This window comes from Diabrotica undecimpunctata, chromosome 8 (assembly GCF_040954645.1).
Source record: "Diabrotica undecimpunctata isolate CICGRU chromosome 8, icDiaUnde3, whole genome shotgun sequence".
In the NCBI taxonomy this organism is placed as follows: domain Eukaryota; kingdom Metazoa; phylum Arthropoda; class Insecta; order Coleoptera; family Chrysomelidae; genus Diabrotica; species Diabrotica undecimpunctata.
This window is the reverse complement of record NC_092810.1, coordinates 39,553,258-39,568,392: the sequence shown is the minus strand read 5'-3', so window position 1 is coordinate 39,568,392 and position 15,135 is coordinate 39,553,258. Positions and strand designations below refer to the sequence as shown.

Genomic DNA, 15,135 nt, shown 5'->3' with positions numbered 1-15,135 from the left:
TTTAGACGAGGGAGAAGCACAACGGACCAAGTATTCATAATCAGAGAATTACAAGCAGAAAGCTATGAACACAACTTACCAACGATAGCGCTATTCATCGACTTCCAGCAAGCATACGATAGAATAAAAAGGAAGGAATTAAAAGAGACCCTTGAGGAACTGGGAGTTAGCAGAAAGTTGCGTAACATGATACATCTTACTTTAGAGAATACAGAAAACAGAGTCAAAGTAAACAATCATGTATCGGACAAATTTATAGTAAACGAAGGATTAAGGCAGGGCGATCCTTTGTCATCATTACTCTTCAATTTATGCCTAGAAAAAATAATGCGAGAAGCGAAAATCAATAGAGAAGGACTCCTACATCATAAAAGACACCAAGTTTTGGCATTTGCGGATGATATAGTGTTGCTGGCAAGAGGAAAAAAAGAGCTACAGGAGATAGTACAGAGAATAGTAAAAGCAGCAAAGAAAATGGGACTTTACATAAATGAAACTAAAACAAAATGTATGCAGTGGACAGATGATCAGTTCAGGGATGGACAAAAGTTTAAAGTAGAAGTAGAAGAAAGATTATCATACGAATTCGAAATGGTAGAAAGATTTACATACCTAGGTACAATAATATCACGCAAACCTAACATTAAAGAAGAAATACAAGCTAGAATAATGGCAGGCAATAGAAGTGTACATGCTCTTAGTGGAATGTTGAAAAGCAAGTTTTTATCAAGAAAGGCAAAAATACAGTTATACAAAACAACTATACAACCAATAGTAACGTACTGCAGTGAGACATGGACAATGACAAAAAATGAACAAAATTTACTGGAGATATGGGAAAGGAAAATCCTGAGGAAGATATATGGAGGAATAATAAGGGACGGTTTATGGATAAGAAGATCAAATGATGAGTTAAAGAAATTATATAATCAACCTAACATAATAGGAGTCATAAAGGCACAGAGACTAAGATGGCGAGGTCACCTAGAAAGGATGCCGAACACGAGGACTTCAAAAAGGGTAATGAACTACACTATAACTTTAAAAAAGAGAAAAGGAAGACCAAAAAATAGATGGAATCAGGAGGTAGAAAAAGATATGGAAGAAATTGGACTACAAGGCCAGAAAAGAAAAATGAATAACAAGAAGGAATGGAGAAAAATCACATATCGAGCCAGAGAAGATCTCAGTACATAAAGAAAAGCGAAAATGAAGAAAGAACAAACTTTTTAAGCCATGGGCCTCTAAGGCCTTTAGTGCTATTGTATATAGTATATTTCTATAATTAGATAAATATTATGCTACAAGTGAGTGAACTATTTGTTTACTCGGTATTAAAATTTTTGTCACGAATTGTCAGCAACAGCCGGCTACGAGTGGTAAATAAAAGTTTAGTGATTAAAAATACTATAAGAATAAGATAAGTAAATATTATATAATTTTATAAAATGTATTCTTTTCTATCCGATTTAGGAAATCGCTCTACGATTGCATCAACATCTAGAGAAATTTCAGGATGCACATTGATGAGTGCTAAACCAGTTAACCTTTTCTCCGAAGTTCTGTTTCTAAGCCAAGTCTTTAGACGCTTGAGCGTAGAAAAACTATGCTCTGCTGTTGCTGCAGTGTGCTGACTGGCAGTGCAATTAATACTTGCAGAAATATTCTGATATTTGGATACATATGAATATCGCAGTTTTCTAATACTTCTAAAATAGAATCAGGAGTTTTCCAATATTTTGTACGACTCTTTTCCACTTTTGAATCCACAGTGAAAACTCTTGGTCCAATAATATCCTGGAAGGTGTCAACAAATTTTTTTAATGCAACTTTATCTTCTGGTGTGTTATTAGTTTTAGGTAAAACAACTCGAAGAGTAAATAGATTTATAGCTTTCGGTGAAAGTCGTTCTTCTAAATCAGTTAAGATATTGTCTAAAAGCGGTAAATAAATAGATCTTTGGAAATATTCTTCGCAAGAGTTAGCAGGTTGGTTTTGATGACAGGTTTGCAAGAAACTATACGTGGCATCTTCAGTTCAATGTCTAGTTGTTTAGCTATTTCCTTTACTTCATTGTAAATTCAGCATTCAGATTTGACCAGATTCAGCATTTGATCTTTTATTTTGGTGACTCAAGAAGACGACCAAGTGATACAGTTGTACCTAAAACATTACTAAGACAAACTACTGAAATGAGAAATTCTGTGCTCCTAATAGTTTGCATTAATGAAAATGCATCAGCTGACATTTTACTGTCCTTCCATGTAGAAATTGTTTTAAGAGCGTTGTATATTTTGATGATTGATTCGTCCTGGAACTGAAGATGACCTTCATACCTTTCAACCCAACGAGTTTCACAAATATCTTGGACAGCAGCCCCCAGTTCCTTTATTTGTATTCACTAACGTATCAGACAGAGCTAATGCAACAACAATATTCACTTTGATATTTATTATAGATAAATTATAAAATGTAGCACACTCTCAACAATTATAATACATATTCAAATTACAAGCAACCAATTAGTAGACAAAACTGAAGATAATAATAACAATTATAATACATATTCAAATTACAAGCAACCAATTAGTAGACAAAACTGAAGATAATAAATATCTAATACAAAATAAAAATGTGCTGATTTTGTGCGAAAAGTCATGTCATGTACATTGAATGAGCAATAATGTGTGGGCGGTAATTCTATCTCATCGATAGTCAAACGACTCTTTGGCACTCAAATGACGAATTGACAAGATTTGAAAATCGCGTAACTCTGAATTCATGGAAGTCGGGGAAGCGTTAGTCGAGGTATTACTGTATTCAAAATTGTTGATTTTCTAAAGAGCAATGTAAAAAAGGCTCCCGCATAATTCTACACTTACTTAGAATAAATGAGTTTGAATCATTTCAACTCTTGACTTCTTGCTTATAGGGTTGATGGTTTTTAAATTATTTTTTTTTAGGATTACTTGATTGATATTTTCGTAGAATGATGCGCATACCCTGGACAGCACATCGCACAAATGTCTCAATATTGACAGAACTCGACATCAATACTAGGCTTACCACAATCATCAACCAAAATATATTGAGGTACTTTGGACACATTACCATACGAATGGAAGGCATATAGAGGTTGGTGGTTCAAGGCAAGGCAAAGAATCCGAGGAAATTTTAATTTTACGTGGCGTAAAATTTTAAAATGTATATTGTCCATTATTTTAAATGTTATATTTTATATGTGTGTTTTTAATGTTGAGTGTCGTAGCTTTAGAAAAATAATCTCAACGACTATGTCTTGAAGAAGGAATAAAAGAATTCTGAAAGCTCGACCAAAAGTCAAAAGAGTGTTTCTATAACATCCCGTTTTTGAAAACACACCATGAAAAGATGTCACTAACAAAATTTTAACTTTCCAACTAAATTTTAAAATGTATATTGTCCATTAATTTAAATGTTATATTTTATGTGTGTGTTTTTAATGTTAAGTGTCGTAGCTTTAAAAAAATAATCTCAACGACTATGTCTTGAAGAAGGAATAAAAGAATTCCGAAAGCTCGACCAAAAGTCAAAAGAGTGTTTCTATAACATCCTGGCCAAACCTACTGACTGCAGCCCTAATAAACTGTGTTGTTTGTATATATATATATATATATATATATATATATATATATATATATATATATATATATATATATATATATATATATATATATATATATATATAAGGTAAGGTGGGGCAAGTGCGTGAGCGGGGTTAGTGCATCAATGTTATCTAAATTTTTATTACGAATGTATTAGCTGCTGCCATCTAGCATCTAACGTTGGAAATACATATGTGAGGATTCTAGCATGCAAACAACCGACCGTCAGTCTTTAAAAGTTCTTTTAGTTATTGTTGATTCTCAACGTGCAATGGTAGGTGACCCTGAAAATGTCATCTTAATTGATCGGTTTCACCTATGCGTTTAGAAGTTTGATTTTTGGTGAGTAACTAGAACTTTTATATTGTTTTGTGGTAACACCTATATTTTAACGTTTTATTAGGTACTTTATTTAAAAAAAATTTAGGGCGCTCTTGCTCCAGTCAAAAATAGCATTGGGGCTAGTGCGTTATAATTAAAAGGGGCTAGTGCGTTATAATTAAAGAAGGCAAGTGCGTTGTGAAGTACGCACTAGCCCCAATATGTTTTCGACATTTTAATTTAATCTTTTGTTTCTTTTGTTTCAGAATTCTAAAATCAGGATGGTGCGTAATTATATTCGGAAGAGTAATAGAGGCTCCACACATAGCAAAGAAGACCTAGCCACAGCAGTATCCGAAATAAAAAGTGGCCACATTACTATTTACCGTGCCAGTAAAATTTATTGCATCCCAAAGACCACATTGACGGGTCACGTTAAGGGAAGAAGGGGGAAGAAAAGTGATACGTATGGAAGAAGGCCAGATATTACATTTAAAGAGGAGGAGACCCTAGCCAACTGTATTCGACAAATGGAAAAATGGGGATTTGGATTTTCACGAAAGGAGGTGATACACATATTGTAGCAGATTATGTGAAAGCAAATAACATCAAAACACAATTCAAAAACAGTCTTCCCGGCGAAGACTGGTTTCTAAGGTTTAAAAAGAGGCACAATTTCTCAATTAAAAAGCCTCAAAGTGTAGAGTTTGCTGGCAAGCAGAATATTGATCCATTTATTGTATACAGTTACTTCGAACTTTTAGATGAAACTTTAAATAATTTGGGATTGAAAGAAAAACCTGCGCAAGTATGGAACCTTGATGAAACCAGCAACCAGAACAACTAGTGGTCCGGGAAAACAAAACAGAACTGTTCTTATGGGGTGCAGTACCGCTGGAGAAAAAGTATCACCACTCATAATTTTTAAAGGCAAACATGTTTGGGACCAATGGGTAGCAAAACCTGAGACTGAGTACCCAAATACTACATATGCCACAACAGTTAATGGCTGGATGGAAACTAATGTTTTCAAAAATTTCTTCGAAGAAAGCTTCATCAAGAATTTATCTAAATAGCGTCCCGTTCTTGTTATATACGACGGGCATACAACGCATATTGATGTGGATTTGATAAGACAATTGCAAATGAAATTACCATTCTTAAGCTACCACCACACACCAGCCACTTAAAGCAACCACTAGATCTATCAGTATTTAAGTCTCTTAAAAGTCGCTGGGATACTAAATTAGTCCAGTGGCAGAGGAAAAATGTTGGGGTGAAAATAACAAAATGTATGTTTTCAGAATTAATTGCAGAGATCTGGAGAGAAACTGATCCAGGCATATTGATAAGTGGTTTTACTAAAGCTGGAATTTTTCCTTTAAATCATAATGTTATACCACGGGAGTATTTCGATCCCTTAGCTTTAAAACGATGGGATGAAGATATATAAAAAAGAAAACTGGGACTTTCAACTGAGGTACGGAGTCTCTAGAGACTATTTTGACCGATTCACCCATTCCATCTACTTCAAAAGACCCAGCTCACTTAACAAGTGAATACGAACTTTCCTTACCATGCTCATCATAGTCAAAACATCTTACATTTGAAGAACTTCTACTAAAAACTGCGAAACGTGATGCGACTCAAACAAAAAATCGCAGGAAAAGAATCTCTGCTGGAGCTGAAATAATCACACAAGAAGACGTACTGCAAACACTGATAGATAACACTAACAAAAACTCTGTCAAAACTAAAATATGTAAACCGGAGAATACGCTTAACGCAAAACCAAGAAGAAAGCAAACCAAGCAAATTAAAGTAAATAAACGTAAGAACATTAGTTCGGAAGAAAGTGATCAGTCTTGGGAAAGTGATAATAGTGAACAGAGAATTACAGAATTTGATGACATGAGTGAAAATGATTTGGAAGACGTTGATCATAATGAAGCTGTTTCGGAAGAGAAAACTGAAGAGAATGGCATGAGTGAAGATGATGTGGAAGACATTCACCATGATGAAGCGGTTTCGGGAGAAAAAACTGAAAAGAGTAACACGAAAAATAACAATAATTGTGTTACACTAAAGTAGGCGATTTTGTATTGGCTAACTTCTGTGGAAAAAAGAAACTATAAAAATGTTCGTCTCATTAATGAAGTTAATTATGAAGAGGTTATAGTAACTTGGCATGTGTCAAATAAATAAAAATAACAATATATAATTTAGACTGGACCGTAAAGACATTTCTTTAGTTAGCTTAACAGATATCGTCAACAAACTAAACAATTCTAGAGTTATTGAATCTCAGGGTATTCCTGATATATTTATTCTGTGTGACAAACAGATGCCAGCAGATTCGCCTGGACATAATATAAGTATTTCCCCACAGTAATGAAAGGGTTATATTTAATTACACTGGGTGGATCTAAAATAGATACGCACTGGATTAATAAATCCATTTTCTGATTATTGATAATATTATATGACTTCTTGTGTTTATCATTATTATTACATGGAATCCATGTCCATTTGCCATCTTACAAAATATTGAAAGTCTAAATTCGAATTCGCATTTTCTGCATGGCACTAAAGAATCTTATCCCCTCAACCACCGACGCGACGCACAATGGGGCGAAAACGCTTTAAAATATTATTAAATCTTCAGGAGATTGAAGTATAGCCTGGAAATTTGGCAGACTTGTTTTAATTACAAGTAGTTGGATAATATATATTATGAAATGAATTCAAGTATAATGAAATGTACAGTATACAAAACAATTGTCAATAAATAAAATAAATATTTTTCAAAAAAGGTGTGCGAGGTATCATTCTCGTGTATATTCTACTGTTCTTGGTTTATTAACATGTATAATTATTGAACTTGTATATTGTTACATTCATAAACTGGTATAATAATAAAAAGCCAAACACTACAGTCACTTGTCAGCATGTCGGTAAAGCACAGGTATATCAAAAAGAGCAACTTTTATTTCAAGAACAACAAATGTCTGGAATCTGAAAAGGAGACCATAAGTGGACATTATAATATTTATCGTACGTCAATTAATAAAAATAAATATGTTAAAACCCCATCTATAAAGACTTATCTACAATTTCTTATAGTTGATGTTAAAAGTCTCCAAATTAGTGTAAAATTGATTTGTTCTTGAAATATATTTAAAAAATGTGTAATACCTATTAGATACAGCCTAAAAGTCGACAACTAGTAATACAATCTCACATAGATCGGATCAATACCAACTTCGTATCAAACCGTAAATTGTCACCGCAAAACTTGTAAATTTCGCCCACCGATGTCGCCACTTAACAAACTTCGCATGAATCTTAACTTTGGCGGAGGTAGGATGATGTATGCAAAAATAAGGCATACTTACTTGGCGCAGGGGAAACCGTGATCACGAAGGCGGATCCCCCAGGTCGAGGACCCTCCATTGCACTACGGTTGGTTTGACACCTGCGATGTTCCCTAAAGCGGAACACTCGGGCGTTTAATTTTTGGTAGTCGGGACTGGCGTGCGCGCGGTCCCGGTGTGATTCAAATTTAACGCAAAATCTAATAATTTTTACCACGTTGACTGAATGTTGATTTTTAATGTCAGGGTATCGTGATTCGTGGTATACCTGTTTTTGTATCTCGTAATTATATATTTCAGATTTTATTTTTAATTGTATGTATTATTATGTAACAAGAGAGAGATTATAAGATTGTTGTGTTTATCTAACAATGTCTCTACCAACAAGAGAGCTAACGATTATGAAATGAAGATTTGTTTTTTATTTTCTCTTACAAGCAAAAATTTACATTGACATTTTGCACACAAAAAATTTAAGAAATAAAGTGAGATTTCTATTCGATCAATAAAAACTAACAACAAAACTTTTATATTATATAATAACTTTTTACTCAATGTATTCTTTGTAGTCTGACGTCTTAAAAACTGTATAGACAAGCCTTTTTTATAAACAAATACATATTTTGATAAACTATATTAATATTGACTTTCTAGTCAATTATCTATTTTAGATGTATTTATTATTGCAAAATCACACGTTTTACTAAAACCACTGCAGAAGATTATATTATAATAATAATAAGCTTGTTTATATTGTCGGATGATCTCTCAATGTCTCAAAATTTTAAGGTGATAGTAACAAATTTTGTCTCATTAATAAAATTTGTATCACTTTTAGAATTGTAACATCCCGAAATGTATACATTTTTCATTTGAATCTTGACACTGAAAGCAAAGAACATTAAATAGACGCCATATGAAAGTCTGTTGTGCTTACGCATCTGTTCGTAGATGGCGCTAGTAGCTTACTGCGAATATGATCGTATCTTTGTTTCAGTTGTAGGCCGGGAAGCGCGGTAAAAAGCATACTTACCTGGCGTAGGGGTTACCGTGATCAACAAGGCGGTTCCCCCAGGGTGAGGCCCCTCCATTGCACTTCGGTTGGGCTGACCCCTGCGATTATCCCTAATGCGGATAACTCGGGCGCGTAATTTTTGGTAGTCGGGACTGCGTACGCGCTGTCCCGGTGTTAAATAATCAAAACATAAATTTCAATTTATAAAAACCAAGAACTTGCGAGTTCTCTGCCAAAATGTTCAGTTCAAACAAATTTTAATCTCTATTATTATAGCGGCTTTAGAATTATTTGTATAACGCAACACTCACGCCCACGCGAAATTCGAATAATAAATAAAATAAATGCGAGGGCTTTCTAAAATAGTAAATGTATTATTTATAATAATTCTTAATTAAAACAGTTCACATTGAATCATTTATTATGTTGTTTTATATTTATTAAACTAAAGCAATTGGAACCAATTTTTTGTGTTTGACAATTTTCTCCTACTAATTATGCAACCCAATAAACGGCAACAGATATTTCATAGTAGAACCAGAGTCGTAAGTTCTCTGGTAGAACAATTTTATTATAATATTATTACTTCTGACATCAATAATCGTTGGTCACTGTTTCAATAAATATGCAATTTATGTCAGAATATTGTACAAGCTTCACTGGAAATAATGTCTTCATATTTTTGTTTGTTTTATATTGAAATGGGTCAAATCTGAATTGAACATTGCGGTTTATAATGGGCAGAAGCAAAGTTTCAAAATCATTTTTTATTTTTTCGTATGTTAATTGCTAGAAATTTTCATACATGTGCAAAGTAATTGAGTAGATAATATCTCCTCAGCTCTAGTGAATCTAGAATTATGATATTGTAACTCACGAATTGAAGCGTCTATTTCAAAAACAACACATGTCCATTTTTTGCAAACTGTATATGTTTTTGGCACAGAATAGTTAGTTTCTTTAGCGATCTCGCACATTCAGTTGTGTAAAAATCACCGATGTCCGGAGTACTTAAACAACAGAAAATTCGGATAGTTTAAAAAAAGCAGATCTCTATGCGGTTTGTTGTAAAAGTCAACACTTTTATCAAGCAACGGTGATCGCTAAGCGTGTATGTGTGTTCTTTGGTAATAACAGATGTTTGTTTCTTTTGTAGGTATTATAAAAATAGTTCAGCATGGCGGAAACTGTTCAACACAATACTTGCCTCTAATATTAGAGATGATAGCATTTGTGAAATTCGAACTACAGATAAACCACGAAAACGAAAAAGTTTATCGAAGAGTAACCATAAAGCAAGCTAAAATACATGGAGTTGCTCACAAAACGCATAAAGGTGATAAGAATGTTTTAGCACGAACAACAGGAAATTACTGTAGGTAAGTTTTCCGATAATAACGAGTTGTTTTCTCAATGCTTATGAGTTCAATCTTATATGTATGTTCAATCTTATAAATATGTTTAATCTTATGAAGACCAAAGATGAGTAGGATTTATATTTATCAAGCCTTATTAGAGTTACTCCTGTCCAGAGAAGACGCAGTCGTATTCCACAAGCTGCTTCACCTAACAACAGTACTACTAGTGACAGTGGAACAAGATACAAACAAAGCTTGACATCAACAAGGTCCACCACATGTAGCTTCTTTTATGTATAAAATTCGACTACCCGGAAAAGACGTAAGTATTTGTGCCACAGCTCTTTGTAGTTACTGAAATGCAGATTCGTCGAATTAGAAATAGCTTAGCAATGAGTGGATGTTCTCCAAAAGATGCCCGGGTAAGCATACAAATAGACCTAAGAAGACATACCCTGCTGATATAGAAATCATAATAGCTCACATTTCTGCATTCAAAGGCCGCCAAAGTCATTATACACGGAGAATGGACAAAGACAAAAAGTTATCTACCATCAGAGTTAAATGTAAAAAATATGTACAGAGCCTTTAAAGAATTTCACCCACAGTCCAAGGTTTCTTACTTTGTTTATTATAACATATTTCAAACTCGATTTAACATATTTTTTTCTTACCCCAGATGTGACACTTGTACATTATGTGATGAAACTGAAACCCAACTGAAACTAGCGAATATCGACGAATCAACAAAAGAGGAATTGCTTCAAGTGAGAAACCTTCATCACGCTAAAGCAAAGGCATTTTATGATATAAAACGAAAAATTAAACATAAATGTCAGCATAGTAATAATGTATCTGCAATAGCCTTTGACTTCATGCAAAATCTTCCGCTACCCAATTTGACTACAAATAAAATTTTCTACGACAGACAACTTTGGTATTTACTATGTATTTGGTATACACGACATCGGAGGCAATGATGTCTCCATATGTATACCTATCACGAAGGAATGGCTAAACGTGGTCAAAATGAAGTAACTTCCATGATATTTCATTATCTAAAAGATAAAAGAAGGACAGGATTAGCCATATTGGACATAGAAAAAGCATACGACACAGTTTGGAAAAAGGCACTAATCTTCAAGATGGACAAGGCTGGGCTTCCTCATTATTTAATCAATATTTGCGATACATATTTATCTAATAGAACTTTTCAAGTTTCAGCTGGCCAAAAGATGTCAACAATTCAAGAAATCCATGAAGGGATGCCCCAAGGCAGCATCCTATCTCCAATATTATACAATATTTTTGTTGCAGATTTACCAACAGATCCAAGAACTTCAACAGCCCTTTATGCAGACGACACAGCAGTGTATGCAACCGGAAAAGACGACAGAAGAATCATCAGAAATATGGAAAGCCACCTAGGAAAAATCACGGAGTTCACGGACAAATGGAAGATAAAAATCAACGCGGAGAAGACGCAGTTCATTATATTCTCTCAGGAACGGAATCCACCAGCAAATGAAATCACAGTAGGAGGAAACAGGATCCAGGCAACAAATTCAGTAAAGTACCTAGGAGTCCACCTCGATAGAAAACTCAACTTCCGGTTGCATACACAAAAACTAAGGTAAAAGCCAATGCAGCTAAAAAACTAATACTTCCTTATATTTTCAGGACCAGCCCATTAACGAAGGTCAAGAAGATTCAGTTGTACCAGGCCTACGTTAGATCGGTGATGTTATATGCAGTCACAGTATGGAGTTCGATAGCGGAGACTAACTGGAGGAAATTAGAAGCAACAGAAACTTCATGTTACCGGATCATAGATGGATCAACATGGGAGGACAGAGTAACAAATGCAACCATCAAAGAAAGGCTCCAGTACACACCACTGAGGGAGTTGGCCGTGAAAAGAACAAGATACTTCTTCAACCAGGCCACAAGAAGACTCCGAAAGGCCAGGGACATCCTCGAGAAGAACAGGATCCAGAGGATGTATAGACATAACCATAAACTGATCGACCACCTGATCAGGGTCTAGCCGGATGGTTGCCGAAGATCAACCAATCAGGGAAGTATGTGCGATGCCAAAATAAGTACCTACAGAAGAAGATGTCGGAAAAGAAGAAAATGAGATATTAAATTTGCAATGTTAGATATTATTAAGGCAATAAACGTTTTTATTTTTATTTTTATTTTTATTTATTATATTCAATACGCATTAGTAACTAAGGGATTATAGCTGGCCATGCCGTCGAAAGGTATCTAGACCGCCAGGACCATACTTAGACTCGCTGACCAAATAGAGATATTAGAAAAACTTAATGGGCCCGAGAGACCCAACCCGTACATCGCAGGATTAATCCCCAATACAAATAGTAAATAACAAAAATGCTACAAGAAACAACTTCAGAACCATATTAGTAAATTATTATTTACCTTTAAATAAATAAAAAATATAATAAAATACTAATTAAAAAAAATTAATCATTAAATTTACAATTAGCATGGTTTCTCTATTCTCTGTATAAATTTCTACGTATAGTATGAACAGTGTTGCCGCTATCCATTACACATTTAGTTCAAATTTGCAATTAACTAAATTATTTACATTTACTTTACTACTGGAATATTTAATTACGAATTGGAAAATCTTAAATAGGCCCTTTTAATTATTTATCATTTATGATGCAATATTTATCAAATACTTTTCTGATAAAAACAGCATTGCTTAGCAACAGTTTCTCAAATATTTTATGGAACTGCAAATAAAAAACAGTTATCAAGAATTAATTTTTAAGATATGTTTACTTTATTCATCGTGTTTGTTTTATAAAGCATAACATATTGTGTATGTTTGAATAAATTTGTTTAAAGTATAATTTTATTATCGATTTATGTCGTAGTGCTTACTCTAACCTTTAATAGATGGCGATAGTAGCTTACTGTGAAGGTGATCGTATGTATGTTTCAGTTGTAGGCCGGGAATTGCGGCAAAAAGCATACTTACCTGGCGTAGGGGTTACCGTGATCAACAAGGCGGTTCCCCCAGGGTGAGGCCCCTCCATTGCACTTCGGTTGGGCTGACCCCTGCGATTATCCCTAATGCGGATAACTCGGGCGCGTAATTTTTGGTAGTCGGGACTGCGTACGCGCTGTCCCGGTGTTAAATAATCAAAACATAAAATTTCAATCAGTAAAAAAAAGCAAAGGACTTTTAATGAGTTCTCTTGTAAAAGTTTAAAACAAATTTTAATCTCTACTTCTAGCATAGCGCCTAGCGGTTTTAGAATTTGTATAACGCAACACTCACGCCCACGCGGAATCCGAGTATAAATGCAGGGGAGGGCTTTCTTAAAATAGTAATGTTCTTTATTTATTCTAATAAATAGTTCTTAATTAAAACAATTAACATTGGATCATTTATTATGTATAGTAGAACATAATAATATTACTTCAGACATCAATACCTGTTTAGTCACTGTTTTAATATGCAATTTATGTCAGAATATTGTACAAGCTTCACTGGAAATAATTTATTGATATTTTTGTTTGTTTTATATTGAAATGGGTCAAATCTGAATTGAATATTGTGAGTTATAAGGGGCAGAAGCAAAGTTTCAAAATCATTTTTTATTTTTTCGTATGTTAATTGCTAGAAATTTTCATACATGTGCAAAGTATTGATTAAGTTGAGTAGATAATATATCCTCAGCTCTATTGAATGTAGAATTATGATATTGTAACTCACGAATTGAAGCGTTTATTTGAAATGGCTTGTTTCAGTGGATAACCAGAATCTCCAAGTAACAACCAATTTCTATGATCTGAATTTAAAAATCTTATCAATAATATAGAATTATCCATACCTGGTTCGAAAAAATATTACTATTTAAAATATATCCAGGGAGCAGTGTTGTCATGGTAGGGAGTTACACAAAATTCTCAGAATTTAAAATCAGTCTTTGATATATTTGATAGAGGATTTATTAGGCATACATTGTGAGAATTTCATGATACACTTAATTGATAGGATTTGGATACTTAATGATTTATAACTCCTTTTAATGCAAGTTGCTGTTTTTAAGTCATGAGTGGAATCTGACAACCTAGATACTATATCCATACTATTTCAATCAACGTCCATACTTTTCTTTTTGGAATCTTAGATCTTATAATAATACTTGACAATTTAAAGAAAACCAGCCTCTCGTATTTCAAAAATATTCTTTAATCAATAGTATCCGTATCCCTTGGAAAACGTTGATTAATCCATTTTTAATTTGAACTTTCAAGATGATGAAAACATTTACTTAGATCTAAATGACTAGACCAAGTAAAGATAGAACTGAAAAAAAGGGTAGAATACTTAGAGAATATAATAGAATATAATATTTTATCGACAACCATTGATTTATTATATATTCTCAAAACAGTAAATAATATTTGAATAAAAGGATGTAAAAAAGAGAAAAGAGCCTTAAGCTTCATGAATAATTTATTGTTGGTGTAAATTTGAAAATTTCCTCCTACTAATTATGCAACCCAGTAAACAGTTACAAACCGGTATTAATAGAATGTATATTATTAATTCCAGACATCAATACCACCTGTTGGTCACTATTTTAATATTCATTATGTCAAACAATACATTCTATTTACAAGCTTTACTGGAAATAGGCTCATCTTGATATATCTGTGTTGGTTTTATATTGAAATGGGTCAATTCTGTATTGAATGTTGCGGGTTATAAGGGGCAGAAGCAAAGTTTCAAAAATATATTCAAAATAATTTTTTGTTGTTTATTGAGTATCTATCCTTCTAGTTCTTAGAAGAGAAACAGCAATACAACATTGTACGATTCTAATTCTCACGTATTTTAGACAATACATGATTTTGCTTGTTACGTTATTCATCAGTCTCTGAAAATCTTAGATGTGCCTTGGAATGTTTATTTCTTTTTAATTTAAATTTCAGCCGACTCCTCGTCTAAGGTTTTACGAGAGATGTTTTCGCTGTAAATGTTGTTGATTTTTTAACAAACGTGATAGTTTGTTGTCAAAATTTCAAGCTACTAGAGAATCATGTAGAAATACTGTGGAAAACTATTAAAGAACAAATGAACAATGTAACGGAAAAACATCTAAAAGTAACACCTAGAAATAACAAACAGGAATGGATGACAGAAGAGATTTTACAATTAATGAACAAACGAAGAGAATCTAAAGGAAAAAATGACAAGGACGGAGAATACAAAAGACTAAATAGAATAATTCGAAAAAAAATAACCGAAGCAAAAGAGAAACGGCTGGAAACAAAATGCGTGGAAATAGAAGAACTACAACAAAGGCACGATTTTTTTAATTTACATAAAAAGGTAAAAGAGTTTACATCGACTACCAAGAGAACGACTTTTC

General features: G+C 33.5%; 1 protein-coding gene and 3 non-coding genes across 4 annotated transcripts; all 4 read left to right on the top strand.

The window, feature by feature from the left end:
* The first annotated feature begins 7,352 nt into the window (after positions 1-7,352).
* On the top strand, positions 7,353-7,515 carry LOC140449255 (U1 spliceosomal RNA). The gene has a single exon (XR_011951764.1). It is a non-coding gene; the product is annotated as a U1 spliceosomal RNA (small nuclear RNA).
* An 849-nt stretch (positions 7,516-8,364) lies between these two features.
* On the top strand, positions 8,365-8,527 carry LOC140449254 (U1 spliceosomal RNA). Its single transcript, XR_011951763.1, has one exon. It is a non-coding gene; the product is annotated as a U1 spliceosomal RNA (small nuclear RNA).
* A 941-nt stretch (positions 8,528-9,468) lies between these two features.
* On the top strand, positions 9,469-11,843 carry LOC140448376 (uncharacterized). Its single transcript, XM_072541465.1, has 2 exons — positions 9,469-9,733; positions 11,393-11,843. The coding sequence occupies exons 1-2, from the start codon at positions 9,492-9,494 to the stop codon at positions 11,757-11,759; spliced, it is 609 nt and encodes a 202-aa protein (XP_072397566.1). The 5' UTR covers positions 9,469-9,491; the 3' UTR covers positions 11,760-11,843.
* Positions 11,844-12,720: 877 nt separating this feature from the next.
* Positions 12,721-12,883, top strand: LOC140449252 (U1 spliceosomal RNA). The gene has a single exon (XR_011951762.1). It is a non-coding gene; the product is annotated as a U1 spliceosomal RNA (small nuclear RNA).
* Positions 12,884-15,135: the final 2,252 nt, after the last annotated feature.